The sequence below is a fragment of the Vulpes lagopus genome, chromosome 11, assembly GCF_018345385.1.
Source record: "Vulpes lagopus strain Blue_001 chromosome 11, ASM1834538v1, whole genome shotgun sequence".
NCBI classification, from domain to species: Eukaryota; Metazoa; Chordata; class Mammalia; order Carnivora; family Canidae; genus Vulpes; species Vulpes lagopus.
This window is the reverse complement of record NC_054834.1, coordinates 50,104,236-50,129,122: the sequence shown is the minus strand read 5'-3', so window position 1 is coordinate 50,129,122 and position 24,887 is coordinate 50,104,236. Positions and strand designations below refer to the sequence as shown.

General features: G+C 42.1%; 1 protein-coding gene across 1 annotated transcript in view; it reads left to right on the top strand.

Moving 5' to 3' along the window:
* Positions 1-24,887, top strand: part of HSD17B12 (hydroxysteroid 17-beta dehydrogenase 12) — a 168,655-nt gene that overhangs the window by 104,112 nt on the left and 39,656 nt on the right. The window contains exon 4 of the mRNA XM_041722259.1: positions 10,840-10,947. Coding sequence (XP_041578193.1) covers positions 10,840-10,947 — 108 coding nt within the window. The remainder of the gene's footprint in view (positions 1-10,839; positions 10,948-24,887) is intronic.

The following is a 24,887-nucleotide window of genomic DNA, read 5'->3' as shown; positions in this document are numbered from 1 at the left end:
AGCTTACAGAACTCTGTTGCACAGATGCTTTCCTCAAGACACCCATTGAATTAGGCACACAGGAAAAGTGCTTTCTGTGTACTCCCCATTTTGTCATACAGCACATTAAAAATGTGTCCTCAAGGGTAGAGATTTAATACAATTAATGATTTTACTGCTTCTTCAAGGGACATTCTCAAACACAACTGGCTTTTTCCTTTTCCCTGCAAATCTGTGGAGGATATAGTTAGGTGCCATTGCTCTAATTCATGGTACGGGTTTAGCATTTTTACACACCATTGCTTTTGTGCCATCAGAGCAAATGTCAGCACACTGAAGAATGCAGATAATTAACGTCTGAGTATTTTTGACTCTCAGGGACCCTCAAAGCCATGGCCCACGCTTTGAGAACCACTACATTGAAGTATTTATGGGTGATGGATGACATCTTGTTAGCAACTGAATCTGACATGGTTCAGGAAAAAAAGTTACCTGTACAGTATTTGCAACTTTTCTTTGCTTGAGATTATTTCAAAATTAAAAAACAAAACAAAACAACAACCAAATAAATAATGGCCTTTTAAATATTGAAAACTGAAAATTATGAGAATAATCATTTGCAAGTTTCAGCAATATACCTGTAAATTCTTATGCAGATTAAATGATGTAATGTCACTTAGTAGAATTCTTGACATCCAGCTGATGTTCAGTAACTGATAACTATAGTAGTTATTACTCCTGTTTAGTTGGTAGAATGTTAACTGCAACCCTGTGTATTTTTTTTACATGGTGCCTCTGGGTTCTTCAGAGTATCGTAGAGTCAGGATGATTTGTGTCAAGTTCTTATCCTGACTTCTAAAAGTGCAGGAGAAAGAAACTCTAAATCAGGCTTTTTTTTTTTTTTTTTTTTTTTTTGCTTTTATTTTGGTTTGATATGTAAAAACTATGCTCTTTTAACAATTTAAATGAAGAGGCTTTTTTGTGTGTATGTGTTGCACGGAAGGATGGTTCTACTCTTGGCAAAATGTTGTTGAACTATATTTATCTTCAAAGTGTTAATTGCCATAAAGTAAATATTCATTTCAATAGCTGATATTTTAAATTTTATGGTAATTTCTTCAAAAGTTCCTTTTTTTTTTTTTTTAAAGAAATAAAAGCAACCGTTAAGCTTCTTTTTTCTAAATACCAAAATGAGAGACCCAGATCTCGAAATGAATACTTTCTTCCTGTGGGAAAATTTCACAAAAGCACAACAGTCTTGTGAGAACAAAGTGACAGGTTAAAATAAAAAGTGGTTACTTTAAAAAAAAAAAAAAAAAGGTAGCTCAATCAGAATTTTTAGAAGGTACTGTGTGATATTTGACTTCTAATTTTAGTTATCTTTCTTTTTGAAAGACAAAGGGAGGAATATATGGAGGGTTACAAAAAAAGCATCTTTTGCTTGCCAGCTTGGTTTTTAGTTCATGGTGATCCTGTGTGGAAAGTTGGTCAACTCTGGCCCAAATCTCATTGATAGTAATTTCATTTTTTTTAAGCCAATGAAGAGAGAGACGTAAGCTACCTCAAGAAAAAACTTGCTCTACTAAGAAATAACCAAAAAGCTAAATCAGAAGTCTCTCCCAGGCAGCCTGCCTCTCCCCTTAGGGATGAGGGGACTTTCTCAACAAGGGACGAAAGCAGCAGCTGCTGTGTTCTCTCCTTGCTGCCCGCCACTCTTTAGAACAGGCTCTATGTCCTCTCCTCTGCCATTAGTGTTTCCTTCCTAAAATACAAGTGTGATCTTACATTTCCCAGTTTAAGAGCCTTATAGGGCTGGCTGCCTTCATAGGCGTGTGGCCTCTGCATTCCCACTTAGAAGGGCCCAAACTTGGTTTAATTAATGCTCTACTGTTACCATCTTGAAATTCTTAATAATTTTTGAACAAGGGGCCCGCATTTTTATTTTGTTTAAATCGGGCCCCGCAAATTACATCACTAGCCCTGTTTGTTATCCTGGCATGTGAAACCTCTGTCCACTTCCTGCTACAGAGTGTGTTCTTTCCTCCCCTCTGCACTGCATAGGAATTCTCAGAACAGGCTTTTTCTTTCCCTTGCTTTCTGCCTCTGCCCACCTCTCCCCCTTCTCTGCATGACCAACTGCTATGCAAGGACTCCACGCAGATGTCACCTCCTATTTAAAATTCCACTGTGCAAGAGTGAGGTGCTTTCTCTTTGCACTCTTTGTTCATGTAAATGAGCAACAGTTGGGTTCACGCATCTCTCCTTCACCAAAATATGACCTATTTGAGAGTATCTGCTGTTATACTCAGGGTAAAGTCTGACAAGTGGGGCTGTTCAGGGTGTCCTTCTTGAATTTACTTAATCAAAACATGTATAGTGAGCTCCCGTAGTGAGTCAGGTACTGTTGGGCTCGGAGTGTGTAGTGGCAAAGAAAAACCCAGACATGGACACTGCTCTCATAGCTGACAATTTAGAGAGTGAGATGCTTTGTCTGGTTGCAAATGAATGAACGTATGCTAAGGTTTTTGGGTCTTAGTTTAGGATGGGAAATCTGCCGTCGAACTAATGATGCTGGTGGAATAAGCACTGGAATACTGAGATCTTGTGTTTGGAAGCTGTCCTTGGTCTATTTTGTGACATTAAAAAGAAGGCTGGATTGTCAGCAGGGTTCTAGAGTTCTTTCATCAAATCTGAGACACCAGTGATCATGAAACAATGAGGCAGCTTGTAAGCATTAAGAAAGAAAAATCACCAGTTAAACTGGCATGCCATCAATTGTATGGCATCATGATTTCAGAGACAAAAAATATGAGTAAAAATGTGCCTTTTGGAACAGATAACACAGAGTAATTCAAAGGTTAATTACAGGCTGATTGGGCAAGGAAGGACTTGGACACTAAAGGCGTTGCTAAAAATAGCACATGACCATTGATTCCACGAATAATACCGGAACAAATAAATGACTTTTTAAAGTAGACTTGGATGTACATATGCAGTTTGAGAAAAGATAAGCAGCTGCTGCGAAGAGGAAAGAATGGATGATACAGAGAATAGGCAGGGCGCCCGGGGTCGTGGTGGTCGAGGCCGGGCGGGCGGCTCCCCGTGCCGCTGGCCGCCCCCACAGCTCCGCAGGGTGCTGCTGCGTCCCGCAGTGCGGGCGGGGTTCCTGCGGGCGGGTGCCCAGTGACTTCAGACGACGCCCACTCTGGCCGGTGGCCGCAGAGCACCGCCTCCAGGTGCGCGTCCTAAAGGACGCCTGGGCCCCCCGAGTCCTCCAGGCGGAGAGGCCCAAGATCAAGGGCCCAGGAGGGCGCCCGCTGCTGAGGAGCTGCCCTCGCCTCGGTGCTGCACGTGGGCAGAGCTCCGCCCCGCTCCTGGGGACACCCAGTCCCCCGGAGAGCCTCCCCTGTGGCCTCCCAAGGCTCCTCCAGACCCGGGGCCTGGAGGTAGGGCTTCAGCACCGGAGTTCTGGGGCACGCAGACGCTCTCCTTACATCACATTAGTGATCTCATCTTGGACCCTTTAGCAACGTTCGCAATATTTTTAGCATTTTTCTCACCTCAGGACATAAAATCAGATGTTTCCATTAGCGGGCCATTTGTTTAGTTTGGTTTAGTTTTGTTCCTAAGTGTAAAAAAGAAACATCTTTATTTGAAAATGTCTCCAAAGGTGCCTTGCAATACCTGAACCCAGGTGTCTGCAATACCTGAACCCAGTGTGGAAATCGGGGCTCTCAAAAGAATGGGACCTGTTCATGTGCGTTCATTAGAACAGATTTGCATCATATATAGTTTGTGTTTATTTCAGGTGGTAGCTCTAGTAAGATAGCCTGTAATGAATAAAATATAATAATCTTGGGTTAATATAAAGAAACACTTGGTTTGGGATGGAATCCTGGTGAGGCTATGATGAATTTTTTCATTTGACCGAAAATGGGTCTCTTCGTATGAGGTTAAAATGATCATGAGAGTGCTTTCAAGGGCAATGAAAAAAAAAAAGAAATGGACCATTATTTGTGTAGCATCTCTGATAATTATAATTAAATGAGTCTTTAAAAATGGAGTCAGATAGAATTATTCCCTTCTAGGGCACAATCACTGCTGCTCCATGGCTACATAAGGGAGGCTGTCTCTGTGGGGAGATGTGACACCCTATGTAGGGGAGGAAGAAGATGGTAAGGCCTGGGGGTGAAAAAGGAAAATAGCCAAAGGAGGGAAGTAGAGAGAATGTAGTTAGGGGACATTTTTTCTTTGTTTTCTCCTTAAAATTAGAGAAAGTGCAAAAGGCTCATTGTGCTTTTTACACTGTAAATACTCTAAAACATTATATGTGAAAATGGAGGGTTTTTTAAAACACTGTGATACATTTTTATGGTTCTAAATTGCATTTGATGAATTTAGATTTAAGAAGCTAAAATTGGGAGGTATGGAATATAGTACTATTTCCCCAAGAGTCACTCCTCTCCCCTAATTATCTTTTTCAGGACTGGGGATAGGAGAGGGGCCCGTGACTAAAATACCTTCAGCCTTCATCTCCAGGCCCTGAGTGAAGCTCCTCGAGTACTTTATTCATGAGACTGGCTGGTTTCCTGCAACTCTAAAATGTTTCTGCCTCTATAAGAACGGTAGTTCAACGCATGCAGGACAAGTGGAGGGACTGAGTTGTTTCTCAGTTTCTCTTAATGCTTTAAAATGCCTGATAGTAAGCACTTTATGTTGTTATGTCTCATAATGGACATCTCTTACTAGCATATAGTTTTATTTCTATAGGGAAGAGTTGAAGAAATACTGAGAAGATGATTTTAATAAATCAGCTGCATCAGCCTCGATTTTTTTACTTACTCAGCAGACATTTGAGCGACCTCTGCTCTATGCCAGGCGTTGCACTGGGTGCAGGATACACAAAGATGACAGAGAGTGATCTGTGTTTGTTAGGAAATAGACTGTTTGCATAATATATTATAGGAAGTGTTTACTAAGGTTACAGAGAAGGTCTCTAGGAACACAGCCGAGAGAGTAAGTAGTTTTACCTTGAAGGAAATGGGAATCCTGAAAAGACAGTCCACAGGGCTGGTGACCCAACTTGAATCTTAAATGATGAAATTTATAGTATGGAAAAGATGGGGAAGGGTAAATGTAACAAGAATTTCATAATGGATAGTACTGAAACTTAGGGGGAAAACATCATTTATTTGGAGCAGATGTAGGCACAAGAGAACTAATATATTAATTTTGGTTTTATTGATAGAAAAATTGTAAATAATACATGAGTTTATGTAGATTAGATCTCTGTTCTACATTCTCAGATTCACTGTCCCCAGGCACCCAGAGGAAAAATGGGGAAAGTCTTTCTAAGACTATATGATTATACTTAAGGAAAGACTTGGAATTTAAGAGATTTAGTTTGTTGAGCAAAATAAAAATAATGATGGTCAGACCTAGAAGTATGTTAAACATAAAGCTATTCTGAATATGTTTCATGGCCTCTCTAGTAGGCATCAACCTAAAGATGTGCTAGTTTTAATACTGAGAGGTGTTAGCAACATCTTGAGACTGAACTTATAAGTGCAGTTCCTTCTGCGTCCGTTCCAGGCGTGACCTTGTACTATTTTACAATCCTCGGAGTGAAAATCAGCCATATGACTGGAGGAGCAGGGCACCCATGCTTGGAAGTGGTGCAATGGCTTGAGGCAGTGAGAATACTCGGCATTATGTAGCTCTATATTTATGAATAATATTTCTTTGTCTTATTCTACAATTGTGGTTGGGCAGCATTCAGTGGATTAGTAGGTAAAAAGGGAATAACGTTATCATCCCAGCTATTTCCTAGCTTCATTCCCTATAAGCCAGAGTTGATTTTCTGTCTCCATTTCTGGCGAGTTGACTGCCTTGAACAGCTCATATCACACATCAGCTTTTTGCTTCTTAGTTTTTGGTCTTCACCACTAGGCTGAGAAACAGTGGGCCAAGACCATCTCAGAATCACTTCAGTCTGAAAAAAGGAAGGGAAGGCATGATTGTATTGGGCCACGGTTGTAAGTAGCAGGATGCCAGCCTATCAATTTCAAATACCAAGTATTTGAAAGTAGGATTTGACAGTAGGAATAATCAATAGTATTGAGTATCTTTGCATGACGGGGTGTAATATTCTAATAACAGAATTTTTTAGTTCTTTAATATCTCTAAGAATTTATAACCTCAAGATTTTACTGTGAGACATTGAGTAAATGGCAAGCCTGGAGGGAATGCCGCATTGTCATCCTTCATAAATTTAAGTGAAATGTTTAATGGAATCCCAGTGAAAACAGTAAGGATAACCAATAATCTTTTGAAAGAGGGCACCTGGGTGGCTCAGTCGGTGAAGCGTCTGCCTTCGGCTCAGGGCATGATCCCAGGGTCCTGGGATGGAGCCCCGCGTTGGGCTCTCTGCTCAGCATGGAGTCTCCTGCTCCCTCTGCCCCTGCTCTCTCACTCTCTCGCTGTCTCAGATAAATAATTAAAATCTTAAAAAATAAATCAATAAACTTTAGAAAGAATAATAATGGAGCATCGCACCACTAGAAATATTAAAACTTGTCTTAAAGCTAGAATAATTATAGCTAGGACATGATGAAAGAACAGAAAATAGGGTAGCCAACAGACCATAATTTTGGACTCAGAAGCTGGCAGGTACAAGCTGTCCAGTGGCTTCATACTCCCACCTTGATCACAGTCCCTGGATGTGGGTGTCGTGGGAGAGGCATGATCTTGGTCCAGGCAGCTCTCTGACGCTGAGGCCATCTCTGAAGGGGCTGACACCCGAAAGCTGTTTGCTGATGATATTCTGGCAGCTAGGGCAACCAGAATTTCCTCGAAGGGGCATTTGAGTGTCTATGACTTGCAAGGTCCAAATTCACTTGTTTCTGTGTCTTTATCCTACATGTACAGTGTATTGATTTTAACTTATTACAGCTGTCATCCCTCACACCTTTGTGGTGGGCAAGGATCAGTGTCCTCAAAAGTAACCTCTGCAAAGGCTTTGATCAAGTTCTTATTCTTCCCCAGCAGTGGGCTATGGCTGAGGAGTGTGGGCTGGTGGTCTTATGAAGAGCCTGGGTTTAGGGAGGTGGAGAAAGTGGAAATGAAGGTTGTATTATGTACATGTGGTACCCACTTTTGTTCCAGGTGTTTTAATACATCCTAAATTTAGAGGATGTCTGTTCATCTGCATTGGCTTCTGTTGGCAGGGTCAGATGGGGGACTGGTGGGTTACGGGAAGGAGGAAGGTACCTAGATTTATTTCCCCAATTCCCTAAGGAAGTCAGCTCCTCCCACCTCAGCATTTTGAGACACTCCTCAAAATTCTCTCCTGATTATACCTGGGCCCAGAGAAAGAAGAATGTCCTGTCTTATTCTTATGTTCATCCGGCACTTTTATCTCACATAACTACATGGTGGTAGTAGGGGCAGTTCATGGAATCCTTAAAGCCTATCCATGGGCTAGGTCAAGAGCATGCATATCTCATAATTCTGGGAAAACAAATGGGAGAGGAGTTGGCTGGACTCTGGGGAAATTTCCCCTGGCTCTATAAAAGGGACATATAACGGGATGTCCCATTTCTGCCATTGCACATTGCCGTCCGTATGGGATGCTTGCAAGGGCAGTGGCCCTCGTGAAACCAGGAGGGAGGGGAGCCAACCTAAGGGGATAAGAGAGGAGGGAGGAAAGACCCTGGGTCCTTTGTGATATTGTTGAACAAATGAACAGAACAGACCCAAGCTCTTGTCTTCACAAAGTTTAATGCTGGTGGAGGCAGACGACAAACACACATGCATCATTAAGGCATATAGAATATTAGAGGACGGTTAGGTGCCATGGAATGAGATAAAGCGGGGGGTGGGCGCAGGGGGTGCTAGCGGAGGAGTGGTTGTGGGTCTTTAAAGGTAGTCAAGGAAGGCTTCCCTGAAGAGGTAACATTTGCTTAAAGACCCAACAGGCGCAGGAGATGCGGACAAGCGTTCTAGGCAGAGAGAACAGTAAGTGCAAAAGCCCTGAATGTGTTTGGGGGACATTCTAAGTTTAAGGAATTGCCCAGGGGACACCCAGGTGGCTCAGTCCGGAAGCGCTGGACTCTTGATCTTTGGCTCAGGTCGTGACCTCAGGGTTGGGCTCGAGCCCTGTGACTGGCTCTGCACTCAGTGTGGCACAGACTGTCCCCCTCCGTCCACTCCTCCCCGCCGCATCACGTGCACGCATGCTTGCTCTCTCTCGCTCTCTGTCATAAATAAGTAAAATCTTGAGAGAGAGAGAGAGAGAATTGCTCAGGGCCTGTATGGCTGGCACCGGGGCCACCCGGGGCAGGGAGGGGTGATGGGCCCGAGCAGCATCAGGCCACCGCTGCGGCCTGTGCTCGGCGGCCTGTGCTCTGTGGCCTGTGCTCGGCAGCCTCTGCTTGGTGGCCTCTGCTCTGTGGCCTGTGCTTGGCGGCCTGTGCTCGGCGGCCTCTGCTTGGTGCCCTCTGCTCAGCGGCCTGTGCTCAGCGACCTCTGCTTGGTGGCCTCTGCTCTGCGGCCTGTGCTCGGCGGCCTCTGCTTAGTGGCCTCTGCTCTGCGGCCTGTGCTCGGAGGCCTGTGCTTGGCGGCCTCTGCTCTGCAGCCTCTGCTCAGTGGCCTGTGCTCAGTGGCCTGTGCTCAGCGGCCTGTGCTCGGCGGCCTGTGCTCTACGGGCTGGCACAGCCAGACCCGGGCCCTGGAGAAGCAGCCACAGTGGCGCCTGCGGCCACGGGGCCACCAGCCTGGGACATGGGGCCACCCACGGGTGAGGTCAAAACTGGATTTCTCCAGAAAGCCTGCGTCGGAAGCCATTTGGCTTACCCAACGTGAGCACAAAGAGAAGCTTACTTGAGCGTTCTTATTAAATAAGATGACATTCTTTCTCTAAGGGTCTCTGAATATTTTTAGCAGCCTGGCTGTAAGAGTCCACATTATAAGTACATTCCCCAAATCCGGTGAGATCTAAAAGAGTAAATTTGATTCTGGAATTGTGAGGTGCTTTTATTACTAGAGAGAATCTTCTTAAATGTCAGGATATAGCACTAGTATGGAAACACAGTTTGTTTTTCCCAAAACAAATAGATAAATTTATCTTATTTCATTCCTAAATGAAGTTTTACATTTACTAAAAGGTATCCTTCAGCCTTTTGCCATGCGCCTCCTTCCCTGGCGGGTCTGTGGCTCTAGGGGGGCAGTGTTCTGTACTTGGGGTGAAATCCTGGGAAGCATTTCTGAGAAGACCTGCTGGTGAGCTGCTGCGAGGGGACAGCTCTGTCTGTGGCCCCGTTACACGAGCACGTACAAGAACCCGTGCACTGCAAGAGCAAGCGTGCCCCTGACGCCGCCTGCGGTCTGGTCTGGGCCGCAGTCTCCTCCGCGTCCCTTCGTGGTTCCCGCGTCGGGCAGTGCTTCTCCCTGAGGGGCGCCTGCGTGCCTGGGCTGGGTGGGCACCTGCCTTGGGCTCAGGTGGCTCAGGCCACCATCCCAGGGCCCCCCCCCCGGGGGGGGGGGCTGGCCTGGATCCCCGCCTCGGGCCCCCTGCTCCCTGGGGGCCTGCTTCGCCCTCTGCCCCTCCCCACTGCTCATGTGCACTCGCTTTCTCAAATAAGTAAATAAAATCTTTAAAGAAAAAAGGCTTTTCAGGGAGACTAAAAGATCTCTTGTGAACCAGCTCTTCAGCTGTAGGCAGAAGTCCTGTTAGATCAAGAACAGTAACGTCCTGTGTGGACTCACGTATGCCCTGTGATGAGCCAACATCGACTTCAATTGAAGAAAAAATTATTTTTTGGAAGCAGGATGTTTCAAGTAATTCTTTTGAACTCTCAGTAAAGTTCCAAAGAGTAAACCTTCTTAGCCACCTGCACTGCACTAAGTGAGGTGAGAGCAGGGTCGGTGGGGGAGAGAGGAGACTTAGCATTTATGAGGTGCCCCTGTATACCACCAGGTAGCACTTGGGCCTCAGTTCGTGGGTTGGCCAGCACTACTTGCATCTTCAGGAGAGGATGCTGAGGCTGGTGGGGGATATGTGACCCGCTCAAAGTCATTTAGCAAATAGGTATGAAAATAAAATTGATACCCACACCGGGGGACCTCACAGTCCTCGCCTTCTTCTCCACTGGCTCACGAGGGAGGGCACAAGTAAACGTTCTGCATTTCTTCCTCAGTGAGTCCCGCTTCTCCACAGTCCCATATCTCCACGCGCGATGTCCAGTAGCGCCGCGTGTGCTCAGTCGTTCTGAGCGAAGCAGAACACTGGGGTCTCTCTTCTGTCACTTTGTAGCTCTGCTTCTGTGTATTTTGTTTTGTTTTTTTTTTAATGTAGTGACGATTAACTATTACCCAAGCCCCTAAATTCCACAACGGTCATATGCATCTTATTTACATTTTAATAAGATGGACTTTTCTAACCACACTTTAAAACATTTTACAACATAAAGACTTCTACCTGAAATTATGGAATATCAATTTGCAATTAAAACACAAAACCAATGATATTTAAAGAGTATATAACATTATTATATGAATCATGTTTTATTATTTGTACCTAAGGGTCTAAAAAGGAGTCACTGATTTATAGAAGGAGAACTGATTAAGGAACAGGCAGGCAGCTCTGTAACAACATTGGAGTTTTTATTGCAGAATTATTGTGTTGACTCTGTATCATCTCTTAGGTGGTCTCATGATTGCTTAACATGATCCTAGTCTAAATTTCATATCAAATTGGGGCGGGGGAGGGTGAGAGCCTGAAAAGGAAATGTCATCAAATGCTTTAATCTTAATTGCCATGTTATAATTTTCCTTCTCTCTCCATTTGTGTTTTTTCCATAGGAGAAAAATTCAAGGTGGAAACAAGGACCGTTGCTGTTGACTTTGCATCAGAAGATATTTATGATAAAATTAAAACAAGCTTGGCAGGTCTTAAAATTGGTGTTTTAGGTTCGTATCTTTGCCACATTTATAGATTGCATCTTGCACTTTTTATTTAACTTTAACTGTACGTTTTCTTTTTGGATCTTAGGTATTCAGTCAGTAAAATGAGTAGGGAGAAGGAAATTATCTTGTTCATACAGTTGATTGTTAGTAACATTATATATATTTGGATCTTTGTGGTTTTAATTATATTTTAATGAGTTTTTACAATTTTTGATGTTTTCTCTGCTTTATTTTCTGTCATTCTATTTTGTTGGATGTACATACGTATGTATGTATTTATTCTTAAAGATTTAGTTATTTTAGAGAGAGAGAGCATGTGCATGCGCACATGAGCGGGGGTGGGGAGAGGGAGAGGGAGAGAATCTCAAGCAGGCTCTCCACAGAGCTCAGAGGAAGCCAAAGCAGGGCTCGATCCCAGGGCCCTGAGAGCATGACCTGAGCCGAAATCAAGAACCAGCTGTTGAACCAGTTGAGCCACCCAGGTGCCCCTCTCTTGTGTGCATTTAGATACGGTTTTACCATAATAATTCCTTACAGTGGGTGATGGTGATCCATTTTGACAGTTGAGGAATAAAGGCTAAGGGCAGTATCTCTCAGCCTTCTGTTCTTTACCTAACCTTCCTCTCATCCAAGGAGCCTTTTTAGACATCATTTTCCCCTAATCTTCCCTCTCATGAAATTTTAACACCACAGGTCCATGGTATGTCTTATTCATGTGCTATCTGCAGCTCTCTTCTTCATCACACAAAGCGCAAGCTCATATCTGCCCAGCCCTGAACCAGCTTTTGTCCTGTTGGGAGTGAGATCACCCCCGCTGAGCACATGTGGCCAAGAGACTTGCCGAAGGCCGTGTGAAGACCGGGTGGTACAACTGGGATTCTGTGTGTTTCTCCCAAGTCTACTACTCCCTGTTGTTAATTCCTCAGCTACCTCACTCTTACCAAAACCCAGTGCTTTTGTGGAGATAGGGCAAGTGTTGGACATTATGATGGTAAAGATTTACCAGATTTTAAGGGGAAAAGTGGGCTTTGGAAAGTTACCCACCATTTTTGAGTCCTTCCCAGAAAGAAACAGAGCATCTAATTGAGAAAAAAAAGTTGCTTGTTCACTAAATCTTTTTATCCCACTGGCTGAATTGGTATGAACCTGATAATTGCAATCATTTTCCTTTGGGGGTTATCAAAGGAGGAAAAAATGAAGAGAAAATACATTTTAAAAAATGTTTCCTAACATTCTTTAATCAAGACCCCACCTCCCTTCCCCATACTATAAAAGATTGGTCTTTTATATGATTTCTGGGTAAGGCAATAAAAGAGTTAAACACATATAACCTGTGCCTTTCCTGCCCACACCCCTGCTCCCACTTCTGGGAGAGCCCGTGGTAAAAGGTGAATGGAGACACGGATCTGATTTTTGCCTCTGTGTCTACATGCTCTTCTCTAAATACATATATTGCCTGGACTCTTTTTTACAAATCCCTCTTCCTTAGCCTAGTTCTGGAATACCCAAAACACCACCACCATCTATAAAGTTCTTGACTCTTTTTTTTTAAATATTTTTATTTATTTATGATAGTCACAGAGAGAGAGAGAGAGAGAGAGAGAGGCAGAGACACAGGCAGAGGGAGAAGCAGGCTTCATGCACCGGGAGCCCGACGTGGGACTCGATCCCGGGTCTCCAGGATCGTGCCCTGGGCCAAAGGCAAGCACCAAACCGCTGCGCCACCCAGGGATCCCCAAGTTCGTGACTCTTTAACACGTCCTCATCAGTAGCAGCTGTAACTTTCTAGTTAGGCTAGACACTGCCATGGTCTGTCCTCACCCCTTTCAAACTAGTCGTGCATGCACAGGGGGATGAGGCTGGCTTAGGCACGAAAGTAGATTGAGGGTCCCTAATGAGGAGAGATTTATCCTGAATTTATATTCTGGGAGAATAATTTTCTTTCAGAAATAGTTCATGATTGTTTGAAGCTTTGCATAACTTTTAGCTGTTTTTCCCTGGGTATCTTGGAAACTATGGGTACTCTGGGACTATGACATTGAAAATGGAAAATGTCAAGCATCCTTTTCCCACAAGGCTGGAGGATTATAAAAGACATTCTTCAGCTGTTCTTTCCTGATCCAGCATCTAGAAAGTTTACAGTGTGAATTTAGGCACAATAGAAAGATCTGTTAAGGATGAGTGTGCAAGGCACATAGTGGCCAAGCACTTTTTCTCCACTTCTAGAATCCTAAGACTTGTGTCAACATATCAGTACTGCTTTTAGACATGAAGACGGATATTTTCCAGGCCTCCTGTGCTAATGGAACCATTGTTTTTGTAGTCTAGCTCTTTGGTAAATTGCAGCCTGTGAGTTAGCAGTTTGTACCTTCTTTTCTCATTCATTCATTCATCAGAGAGCAGGAGACACAGCAAAAAACAAGAAAGTTCCTGACCTCATGTAGGGTAATGTTCTAATAGAAAAGACAGGGCAGGGCAGGGTGTAATAAGAGTATAAAGGGAAGAGGGAGTTGACATAAAGGGAAGTAATGGTGACTTGGCCCAATCAATGGCATTGGAGCAAGGAGGATTCCAGAAATATTTAGGAAGTAAATGAAGCAGAACTTTGTAAGAGATTGCAAGTGGGATGAAAGAGAAGGGGGGAAGTCATGGATGACTTTCAGGTTTCTGGATTGAGAACCTGGTCAATGGGGCCGTTTACTAAAATGGGGACTTCCTGAAGGAATCTATTTTGAAATGAGGATCATTAAGTTTGGGGTTCCTTTAGGATGTCCAAGTGGAATTGGTAAGTTGTTAGGTATATGGATCTAGGTTTTATTTATGTGTGATTTTTTAAAAAAACATAGGGATCTCTCACTCTTTTTTTTAGTTTATTTTAAAGTTTAGTAATTTCTATAGCCATTGTGGGGGCTCGAACTCACAACCCTGAGATCAAGTGTCACATACTCTACCAACTGAGCCAGCCAGGCCCCCCATATCTAAGTTAGCTGAGCTCTGAACAGGAGATAGAACTTGGAGATTAGTAGTAATCTCATTGAAGCATCAAGGCTGGAGATCGTGCAAGGAGAATATAGAGCGCATAAGAAGAAAGCTGAGGACAGAGCACTTTTAGTTCCCTTCTTTGTCATCAAAGGCTGCACGGAATATACAGTATGGAGGAGGGATAGTTTTTTGCACAAGTTCAGCACTGTCTGGTAGAAATGTAGAAATACAATGTGAGACACAGAAGGTAAATAACAACAGATAAAGTTAATTTTAATAATGTATTTTATTTTCACCCACTGTATCTAAAATATCACTTTAGCATGTAATCCATGTAAAAAAAATTTATCTTAATTTGCATGCTAGACATCCCAGAAGAAGCATGTAAAAAATTACTGAAATATTTTGCATTCTCTTTCTCATACTGAGTCTTCCAGTCTAGTGTGTGTGTTACTCGTACAGCGTATCTCAATTCAGAGTAGCCACATTTTAAGTGTTCGGCAGCCATCTGTGCCCAGTGAGGGACATCTTTACTCTAGTTCATATTGGCTGTCTCTCATCCTCAATTTGTGTGGGAGAGCCATAATTTCTATGTTTTTCTTATGCTTTAACATGGTTTCCAGCCAGGATCAGTTCTGCATTGTCTGGCGGTGTCCAGAGACATTTCTACTTTTCACTAATGGAGGGAGTATGTGGGACAAGTTCTGCTGGCCCCGAGGGGTAGAGGTCAGGGATGCTGTAAAACATCCTCCAGTGCCCAGGCCGGGCTCCCACTGCCAAGGGCTTGAGGTCTCCGCAGCCCTGAGGCTGGACACTCTGCTTTAGAGTTACACTGTCACTCTGCTGTGCTGACCGAGTACTGATCTCACACACTCCTGTATTGTAGATTTCCATTTGGTGACAAATTAATAATAAGAATAGTTGTAGCTGTTGTTTACATAATCCTTTCAAGCCTGTGGCACCATTTCCACATGCATCCTCTTATTAGCTGGCTCTGTGCTTAGTTTTCTTCCTGTCCTACCACATCTGGCTCCTTAACCATGAACCATGAAGTGTTCATAATTCTTGACAGTTACTAGTAGATATACTTATGTTGCTTTGTAATTTTAATTTGTCAAGGTCTTTTTTTTTAAGATTTTATTTACTTATTCATGAGAGACACAGAGAGAGGCAGAGGCACAGGCAGAGGGAGAAGCAGGCTCCCTGCAGGGAGCCCCAACCGTGGGACTCAATCCCAGGACCTAGGGTCATGACCTGAGCCACCCAGGTGTCCCAATTTGTCAAGGTTTTTGAGGGAACTATTAAAACTCCTTCAATATAAGCATAAAACACTTTTTTATGAGCTACATGTTTTCACCAGGTCATATTTCAACTCTAATCTTAGAGTTCCTTCTCTAGTGTGGATGTAACACTGTAGAACCTGTTTGGGGTGGGGATGAAAGTCTGATATCTTTTTCTTACGGTTCCCTGAGTATGTAGCTCCTTTTTCTTCCCTCTCCTCCCCACCCAGATCCCACATACCTCCATCTCTGCTTCATCAGGAGGAAGTAGTCTTATTTGTGCTCCCTCCTGTGCTTAATGTCAGTCTCACCTTTCTAACATTTCCTAAAATAATAAACATGTAGATCAATTTTTAGTAAGACCTCGCAATCTATAAGAAGGCGAAGGATTTTTTTTCTACTGAGTATTAATAAACCAGTAATGATAAAATGAAAAATAAATCACCAAGCTGTACTCTGTGTTTGAATGGCATTAACCACCAAAGTATGTAGTCAGTGCTTAATAAAGAAAATTAGTATTGGCTCAATTACAAAGGAAAATGCTAAAGCCCTTTGTCATGAAAGAAACATCAGATTTTCAGTAAGATAAGTGGGGAGAAAAGGGCCATGAATTGTCTGGATTTATACAGAAAGGTCACAGTAACTTGATAAGACTATAAATTATAAATGCTTAAGGTGGAGAAGTTGGATTCTTAACTCTGTTATGTAAAGTAAGTAAGCATCTGCTGTCTTCTTTCTGGCAAATGCCAAGAAACATAGATTTAAGAAAACTTAAAAAACTTCAACTATTTAGAGAAAAATGACATCAATACTGCTTTGAATAAGCAAACAATCGGTTAACAAAATGCGATTGCTATAATGCTTTTACTTACTTGATTCCTCAGGAGAGATTCTCATGTATGCTCTAAATTGGTTTGGAGGACTTTGCACAATACATTGCAGGAGGCTTAGTTTACCAAGGCCAAAAGAGTAGCCTTGGATTTGAAGTATGCCACAAATAATACTTTCTTTCAAATTCCCCTACTATGACTTTTTTAACCTTTAAAAAGTGACGTTCTTTATTCTAGAAGAAAAATAAAAAGGTCCTCTTGGAAGAAAATAGTTATTTTATTCGTGATTCATTAAAAAAGCCAATCATTGCTTTATTCAAGCTCTTAATGCATCCTAGACCAAGAATTTCCCCATGCCAAATGCTGTCAAGGTCTTTCTCACCCGTACTATCATGCTTTGTGTAAGTTGCAAAATCAGGAGAATCATTTGGTACAGGCTGATGTGATGCTGTGCTCACTTAGTGTATTCAGGACTCTTGGTTACCTGTTGACTTTTTTCTATCTGTACGCAATGCCACAACTTCATTAAGAGGCATCATTTTTTTTAAAGATTTTATTTATTTATTTGAGAGAGAAAAAAAGCACAGTCGGGGGGCAGGGTGTAGAGAGAGAGGGATAAGCAGACTCCTCTGCATGGGGCTCCATCCCATGCCTCTGGGATCATGACCTGAGCCAAAGGCAGATATTTAACTAACTGAGCCACTCAGGCGCCCCAAGAGGCATCATTTTAATGGTATCATATTAACAATAGTAGAGACATAGCATAGATAATAAAATAGTATAGAGCCAACAATACTATAGATAATAAATGTCAATTAGTTACAAAAAATTATTGACTGCAAAAGCTGGAATAGAACTTACTATTCTTTCTTCCCATGCCCTTTGTAAGTGAATACTTGCTCCACTTATATATTTGATAGTTGTGGGTTTTTTTAAAATTATATTCCTTACTTTCTCCTCAGCTAAATCCCAAAATATCTTTTTGTTACCCTTGCCCAATGCAACCTTATGGATTACAGGAAATACTTGGAAGGCATATGTGTTCCATTTTTCTCCCATAAAACCTACATTTTCCAGAATGTTCTAGGGTAGAGAATAGTTGAATGTTGAGAATATTTATCCTAAAATATGGTTTGAGCAGAGATGGATAGTAAGATAAGTCTACTCTATCTCTGTTTATACTTAAGTCCTTAAAGCTTAACAGAAGACCCAAGAGTATTATTGGCTAATCAGGGAAAGGGCCATTTAGCTGCCAATGGCAAACTCCCAGGTTATTTGGGTTGGAATCCAGAGATGGCTTCCTTACAGTTCATTCCCAACGTATCAAAGGAAGAAGAATAGGTGTAGACTGAAGAAAGAAAGAGCCAAGGGCCTGCAGGAACTGGGTTGAGGAAAACTCCTCTGGAATCGCTAGGAAGGAAGGAACTTGTTAGGAGTTGTGCCGCTTCCCAGTCCCAACTGATTCAGGAAGTTACAAGTCAAAGAGTCTTGCTTTCAGAGAGCTTAGAAATTTATAAAGCTACTTACTACCTTCTTGCTCTCCTCAGGAAGTTTACTAATTAGAAATTAGCTTGAAAGGGCACCTGGGTGGCTTGTTTAAACATCCGACTCTTGATTTCAGCTTAAGTCTTGACCTCAGGGTTTTGAGATCGAGGCCCAGAGCTTGCTTAAGATTCACTCTCTCTTCTCTCTGTCCCCCCACCCCCTGGCTCTTGAACACATGCTTTCTCTCTCTTTCTCTCTCAAAAAAAAAAAAAAAAAATTTACCTTTAAGACATTTTTAAAATGTCTCTGAAAGGGGTCCCGGGCTGGCTCAGTTGGTTAAGCACCTGTCGTCAGCTCAGGTCATGATCCTGGGGTCCTGGGATCGAGCCCATGTCAGGCTCTCTGCTCGGCAGGGAATCTGCTTGTCCCCTTCCCTCAGAGCCCCCCGCCCCCCTGCTCATTTTCTCTCTCTCGGATAAAAAAAAAAAAATCTTTAAAAAAAAAAGAGAAAAAGTCTCTGTAAGGGTCAGTGACATCTTCATTTACATCTTACTGAGATTAGTACATTAAGTTTATTACCAGTCTACTTCTTGCTGGGTCAGTCACGTGGAGGAAATGGCTATTATAATTAGTGAAAGACGTAGAAAAATCATTTTGAAATGGAAAAGAAGAGACTTGAAGAGGAAACTATTAGTGGTAGGTTGGTCATCAGTGGGGTGCAGAGAAAGGGAGAAAGAATAGAAGGACAAAATAAAGTTAGTTGAGAGAGAACCAGAGATCAATTTTATGTGTTTAGAAATACCACCCACCTTTCCCTCTCTCCCCCTCCTACCTCTGTAGTTCTGGTATAAAATTGCTTAGACTCAAGAAGGGGCAGAGGCTGTTAGCTGAGGTCTACAGAAAAGGCTTGCAGGAGTGTGATGGGATGACAGTTTGCAGAGGCAGTGGAGCTTCCCTATTATACCAGGATAGGATTTTTTGTGCCTTCTAGGAATTTAAGACACTTCTAAAATTTCCCTTTTGTAACACAATCAAATTTTGTCCCTAACCACCCAGAGTTAGTGTGGGGTCCGCAAGCTCAAGGGCACAGTGCCAAACAAAACTGACCCTACTTCAGACACCTACTGCAAGTTCGGCAGTCCCCAGGCCACCTGCACTTCTGACCAGCTGGCTACAAATTTGGGGGTTCCCATGATCCCTTCAGTTTGATTTGCCAGAACACCTAGGACTTAGGAAAGCACTATACTCACAATTACAGTTTTATTATGAAAGATAGGAATTAACACTAGCCAAATAAAGAGACACATAGGGTGAGCTCTGAGAGTGTTCTGAACTCTGTGCCTCAGTGTAGAGTTAGGGTGCAATACCTTCCCTGCACATTGATGGTCACCAACCAGGAAGCTCAGTGCCCAGAGTTTTTAATTGGGGTTTCATTATGTAGGCATTATGTAGGTAATCATTGGCTCTTAGATTGAACTTAGTTTCCAGTTCCCCGCTCCCTTTTCACAGGTTGGGCTGGCTCAAAGCCCTAACCTTCTAGTCACACCCTTTTTGGTGACCAAGTCCCATCCTGTTTCATCTCGTTAGCATAAACTCAGGCATGATCCAGAGGCCCACCATGAATAACAAAGAAACTCCTGTCACCCTGGAAATGGCAAGAGTTGAGAACCTGTACCCCGGGAATCCAGAACAAAGACCAGGCCAATACTTCATCACAGGACACCTTTCCTTTCCTATTTGTTGGTTGATTCATGTACCAGTTCATTCAACAAGTAAAATTCCAGAGATAAAGCTGATACTATTTCTGCCATCTTGGATGACATCTACTAAAGAAAATTTGGGAATGTGTTACATGTGATGAAAAGATTGTGTTATTGAGAAAGTGGAGAGTGTCAGAGATGGTCTCTGAGAAGTAACATTTAAGTTGAGACCTAAAGACTGATCAACCCTGGGAGAAGAGATACAGGAAGGGTTTCCAGGTAGAAGAAAAACCTGGAAGTGAATGCACTTGGCAGGTTGGAGGAACTGATGGAAGAAGACCTGTAAATCTAGAGCACGGACCACAAAGGGGACCGTGGCCAGAGTCAGGAGACTAAGCAGGGCCAGATCACGAAAGGCTTAGAAAACCTTGTTTAATAGGTTTGGGCTTAATGGAAGGACAACGCAGACATTGTGGAGTTTAAGCAGTAAATTGACATCCTATTAGAATTTTAGAGAGATTAGTCTGACTTTGAGTGGAAGAGGGCGAGAATTAATCAAAGGAGACCAGTAAGCTTCTTTTAAGCAATGACACAAGATGATGGTGGCTACATTAGGATGCGGGCAATGGGAATGGTTAGAAGTAGATTGACTACAGAGATGTGCAGGAAATAGAAACAGGACCAACATCTGTTGATGAGGGTCCTCATCGAAGATTTTGTCTGATAGAAGGAATGATCGATAACAGTAGCGGTTGTTTGGTTTTTCTGATCATTATTGCCAACATCCTCAAGTGCTTTTATATGTCAGACACCATGCTAACGGATCTCCTGCAGTCCTCAACAATACTGTAAATATAAGGTAGGCATTACTGGGTTTGTGCCCATTTTATGGACAAGACCTAAGGAGGTTAAATACATTTTCCAGAATTATACAAGTAGTAATTAACAACTTACAGGTTCTGACTTGAACAACTGTGTGCTCTTTGCCAAAGACAAGAAACCCTGGATCAGGAGCAAATTCTGTAAAGAAAAAGATAGTTTCACTTTGGGATAATGTTAAACTTGAGAGAGCTGTGAGAAATCCAAGTAGACCTTTGGATCTCTGGCATCTGTGCCCTCCTTCATCTTGAATGAGACCGGAGCCTAGTGTCGCCAGTCATGGCAAGTGGAATAGATATGTGGATTTTTTTTTTTTTTTTAAGACTGGGAGACTCACCAGGAACATTATCAAACTAAGTGTAGCGCCTTATAGTTCCATTAGATGTGTTGGATGAAATTGGATTTCTAAAGTGAGAATAAGACTTAGAATTCAAATGTATCTCCTTTCACTCGAAAACCACTAATAGTATTAATTAAAGCAGAACCTTTAACTTAAAACTGGGTAATTAGCTGTGATCTCAGAAATGTAAATAGAACCATAATTCAAGAAATTGATGAATGTTCCTCCCATTCGCTAAGATTTTAACTACCAACTTCATGTCATCCGTCTTTCCTCCTCTCTCCTGAGTTTACGGATGGAAGATCTTACCTCGTTTTGTAGTGAGGATCACATAGCAATTTATAACTAAACAGTGGAAACGAAATGTTCTGTTGTGTTGCTTCTGACTCAGTCTTAACTTTTCAATTTCTGATTAAAGGCGCTGCAAATTTAAAGCCTTGTAAACTCTCTTTTATTTAGAAATTGCTACTCACAAGTGTATGAAAACTGTAAAGTTTGCAAAATGTTTTACATGGTGTTCCAAATATCATCTGTCAGAGTATGAACATGTGCTAGCTACAGCAATATGTTAAGTAAGGCAAAGAAGGAATTTTCTTTGCCTCACTCTGCAAACTCTCTATAGACTGTCAGACTAGATCCACTTGAAAGAGAGGAGAGAGGAACAACTGGGATGCCCTTAATCAGCATGAGCAGTTATGTCCAGAGCAATCTTTCCGTCTCTCCCCTGTACCGCTGCTCACACCTGATGAAAGCAGGGACCTTGCCCGTCCTGCTGCATCCTGACACCTGGAATAGTGTCGGGTACAGAGCAGTTCTCTCTTCTATGACTACCTGTTAAATAAATGACCACACAAAAATAACAACATTTATTCCTCCACTTACTCTCACACTGATGTGTTCTGGACCTTGACGTGAAGTTTGATACTTACCATCTCATTTTCTTAAGTTATTAGCCCTATTTTATATAGAAGGACATTGAGAAAACCAAGGCTCATGGTGGTGAAATCACTTGCCTCTTGTAGGAGCTGGCGGTAGGAGACCCTGCGCTGAAACTCGGGCCTGTTATGGAGCCTGAGATCCAGACCTTGTTAATTCTAAAGCTTAAGACAGAACAGGTTTCCCCCTACTTTTAGCATATACACTATTACTGACGTCTACATTTTAAAAATTCTGTTTGTTTTGAAATATAACGAAGTGACAGCATTTTTTCCTAATCCATTTTATTAATGAACTGTAATAGGTTTTCCATTTCTCTAGACTTGAATTTGAGTGCTTGAACTGGGTTTGTATGTATCACTACAAATGTGGTGTGTATGGGACTGAAATTACCTAAGCATTTGTACTTTGATATGATGAGTGAGAAATCGGGAATACTTTACATTACCTGACATATTTTGGGAAGCCCAACCATTAATGATGGACTTTTATACCACCTTAATTTCTTAAGCCTAATTAATCTAGAAAAAGTAGGTTGAAGGTGTTCTGTGTGTGGTTACCTGTATCTGTCATCTTTGCATCTGTTCAAGTGGATTTTTATTTTCTAGTAATTTATTGTTTGCTTCTCCCTCAGGCCCAACCCAGACACCAAATACCTGATTTTCTAGTGACAGCATTATCTCAGCAGCTGGTTTTGGTAAAGGATTCGAAGTCTAGTAATGTCAAAAAAACAGCAGCAAATGAATTTAGAAGAAACCGAAATCTTGTGTATGTTCTTTTTTAAGAAGGAGGTGTGGAAATTATTTTTAGCAGTAGTATGATAGAGGATATTTATGTAACATCTCAGAATTACTCTGGATTTTGAGGCTTTAGAATACTGTACATCATCGGTATTGGTGTTTTCGAGAAAGTCCGGCCCGGGGGGCGTGGAGGGCACAGCTGAGCATAGTACGCTGACAGTTCTTCCCAGCGAGGGTCCCCTCTGGTAGGATTGCTCCTTTGGCCTCCATCTCCCCTTCTCTTTCCACTTAACTTGTCCTTGTTCTTGGTCTCTCGCGACCTCTGCTCTCTGTTTGCTTCATCTCTTCTGTTGAACTCCTCTTATCTTAGAACTCCAATGAGAAACTGATGGGAAGATTTTATATCTGTTCGTGATCCTCTGATGATTGTTGGAGTCCTGGTTGGAATTCTGAGATTACACGGACATCCTTTGTTTTCAGAAAGGCTCAGTGTCTTTCACATGAGTGAAAGGTTTTTGTGGGTCACTGAATAAAAAATTTTAAATCTGTCTCTGGTGTCTTACTTGAAGAATTAAAAAAAGAAAAAGAAATAGCTCTCACGACTAGACCACAGATACTTAATGCCAATTTAAATGGCTACCGTTTAGAAGGGATTTCCAATGATCTGAATAATGTTGGAACAACTTGCGACATTATTTGGTTTGGTAAATTCCATAATGAATCCTGTAATATATAAAGATGGCATTGCACGCACCCATTCTTAATGAGATTACATTATAATGGAAATATTTCCTTCCTTCACTCCTACCCAACGCCTGTTTTCTTCCTTTTCCAATTCCCTGAAAGCTTTCTGTCTGCCGTTTGGTTATTGCTGCCACCTCATGTCTCAAAATAAAATTGCAGTGGGATTGCCTTTTTCCAAGATCTGCACTAGTGTACAATTTATGGAAATAGCTGTTTAGGAGCAACAGTTGTTTTTCTCTGCACTCTGAAGTGATGACCAAGCGTGGAGAGATTCTGGGTGGTGTCTGTCTCGCAAACAAAATGTGCAGCTGACAAAACAGGAAGGGATTTAAGAGTCCTAAGCCCGAGCATTGACAAACTGCCGGTGTGACCTTGGCATGTACCTCCCCCTCTTCAAACTGGGCTTCATGCTTTGAAAGATCTATTCTAGCTTTAACATTTTTTTTTTAATTCTGTGTGTTGTTTTGTTACAACAACATGGCCCTTCTCTGTGATTCTCTTCATTTCTTTGAGCTGAAGTTCTCAGTGTTGAACCTGTTTTCCTTTAGAACTATGTTAAATAGATGTCCTCATTTCACTGCGCAAGTAGGTAGTTTTGACAGCTCTCCTTTGCTTTGTTAGAAACGGATCTGAAGGGGCTCCTGGTGGCTCAGTGGTTGAGCGGCTGCCTTTGGCCTGGGGTGTGACCCCGGGGTCCCGGGATCGAGTCCCGAATCGAGCTCCCCTCGGGGAGCCTGCTTCTCCCTCTGCCTGTGTCTCTCTCTCTCCGTGTCTGTCATGAATAAATAAATAAAATTTTTTTTAAAAAAGAAAGAAACAGATCTGAAGATTGTCTACTGTTAGTGCCACCTTCATCAGAGTGGCATTTCCCTGCCTTGCTTAGTTTTTTGTGGGCTTCCTTAGCCCAACTTTGTACTTGGAGTACATGTTAAGATTTACAAAGTCAAGTGTGTTATCTCTAGAGTTCCCAGATTTAAAAAAAAAAAAAAAAAAAAAAACCCAGCCCAAATCCAGATTTTAAAAGATTTATAATATACTCTTCAGTTTTCTTTGGCATTTTGAAATAGAGCACTAATATTTCCATTGGCTAGAAAGAAATCTGAAGGCAGAAAATTTTCTAGATCCAGGAGAGGGAAGGCAGATGGGGTTGGCTATATGTGTTGGAATTTTTCTTTGATCCGGAAGAATATTACAATTTGGCCAAACCTTTCTTTGAGGATTCTGTTATTTTAAAGTGACTTTGTAACAAAGATTTTGTTTATTTGTAGCATTTTAGCAGATGCGTTAGTTGTTCTTTCTCGTGGTCAGGCTGTGAGCTAGTCCTTCATAATTCTGTTGGTGGGTGAGGCAAAGGCAAGGGAACATACTGCCTCACGTTTAACTAGTTTAGCCTCAATTGTTGAAAGGTCTTTTATAGACTCCATTCCTCGAGCCTCTCTTGGGCAGAGAACCTGTTGAATAAATTAAAAATGGGTTTGGGCCTGCAGTTATCAATTAGGTTTAGATATAGTCCCTGTTCAAAGGGGCATGAATCATAATTAAGTACAGTTTGCTTTGCCACTGTCCTTTGTTTTCAGATTTTCAGATAAGTTTCAGTGATGTTGTTCAATCCGTCATGACCAAATTGTGCGAGTAACATCTTGAGACTCACGGCCTCAAGTGACTGGCTTACTGCTAAATATAACCCTTATTGATTTATTTCAAACTACTAATTTTGATAGTCTATTGAAAAAGTAACTGTTACTACTGTCAAGTTTATTTGGCACAATTCCTTCTAAGTTTTAGCAGTCTGATAATTTCATCATGTTTTTTTGCTACTGAAACCTTTCTTTTCTAATTCTTTAGTTTTACTAAAAATTGCTACCGGATTTCTGTTTATTATCCAATTATTACTGATTTTTCCCCCCAAACTGAATACTGGATGAAGGCATATGGTGGCTTTAATGGTGGTGGCAAAGAGCCGAGCCTCCGAAGTCACATCTCCAGAGTCGGAATCCCAGCCTTACTTTGCTCTGTGACCTTTGGCA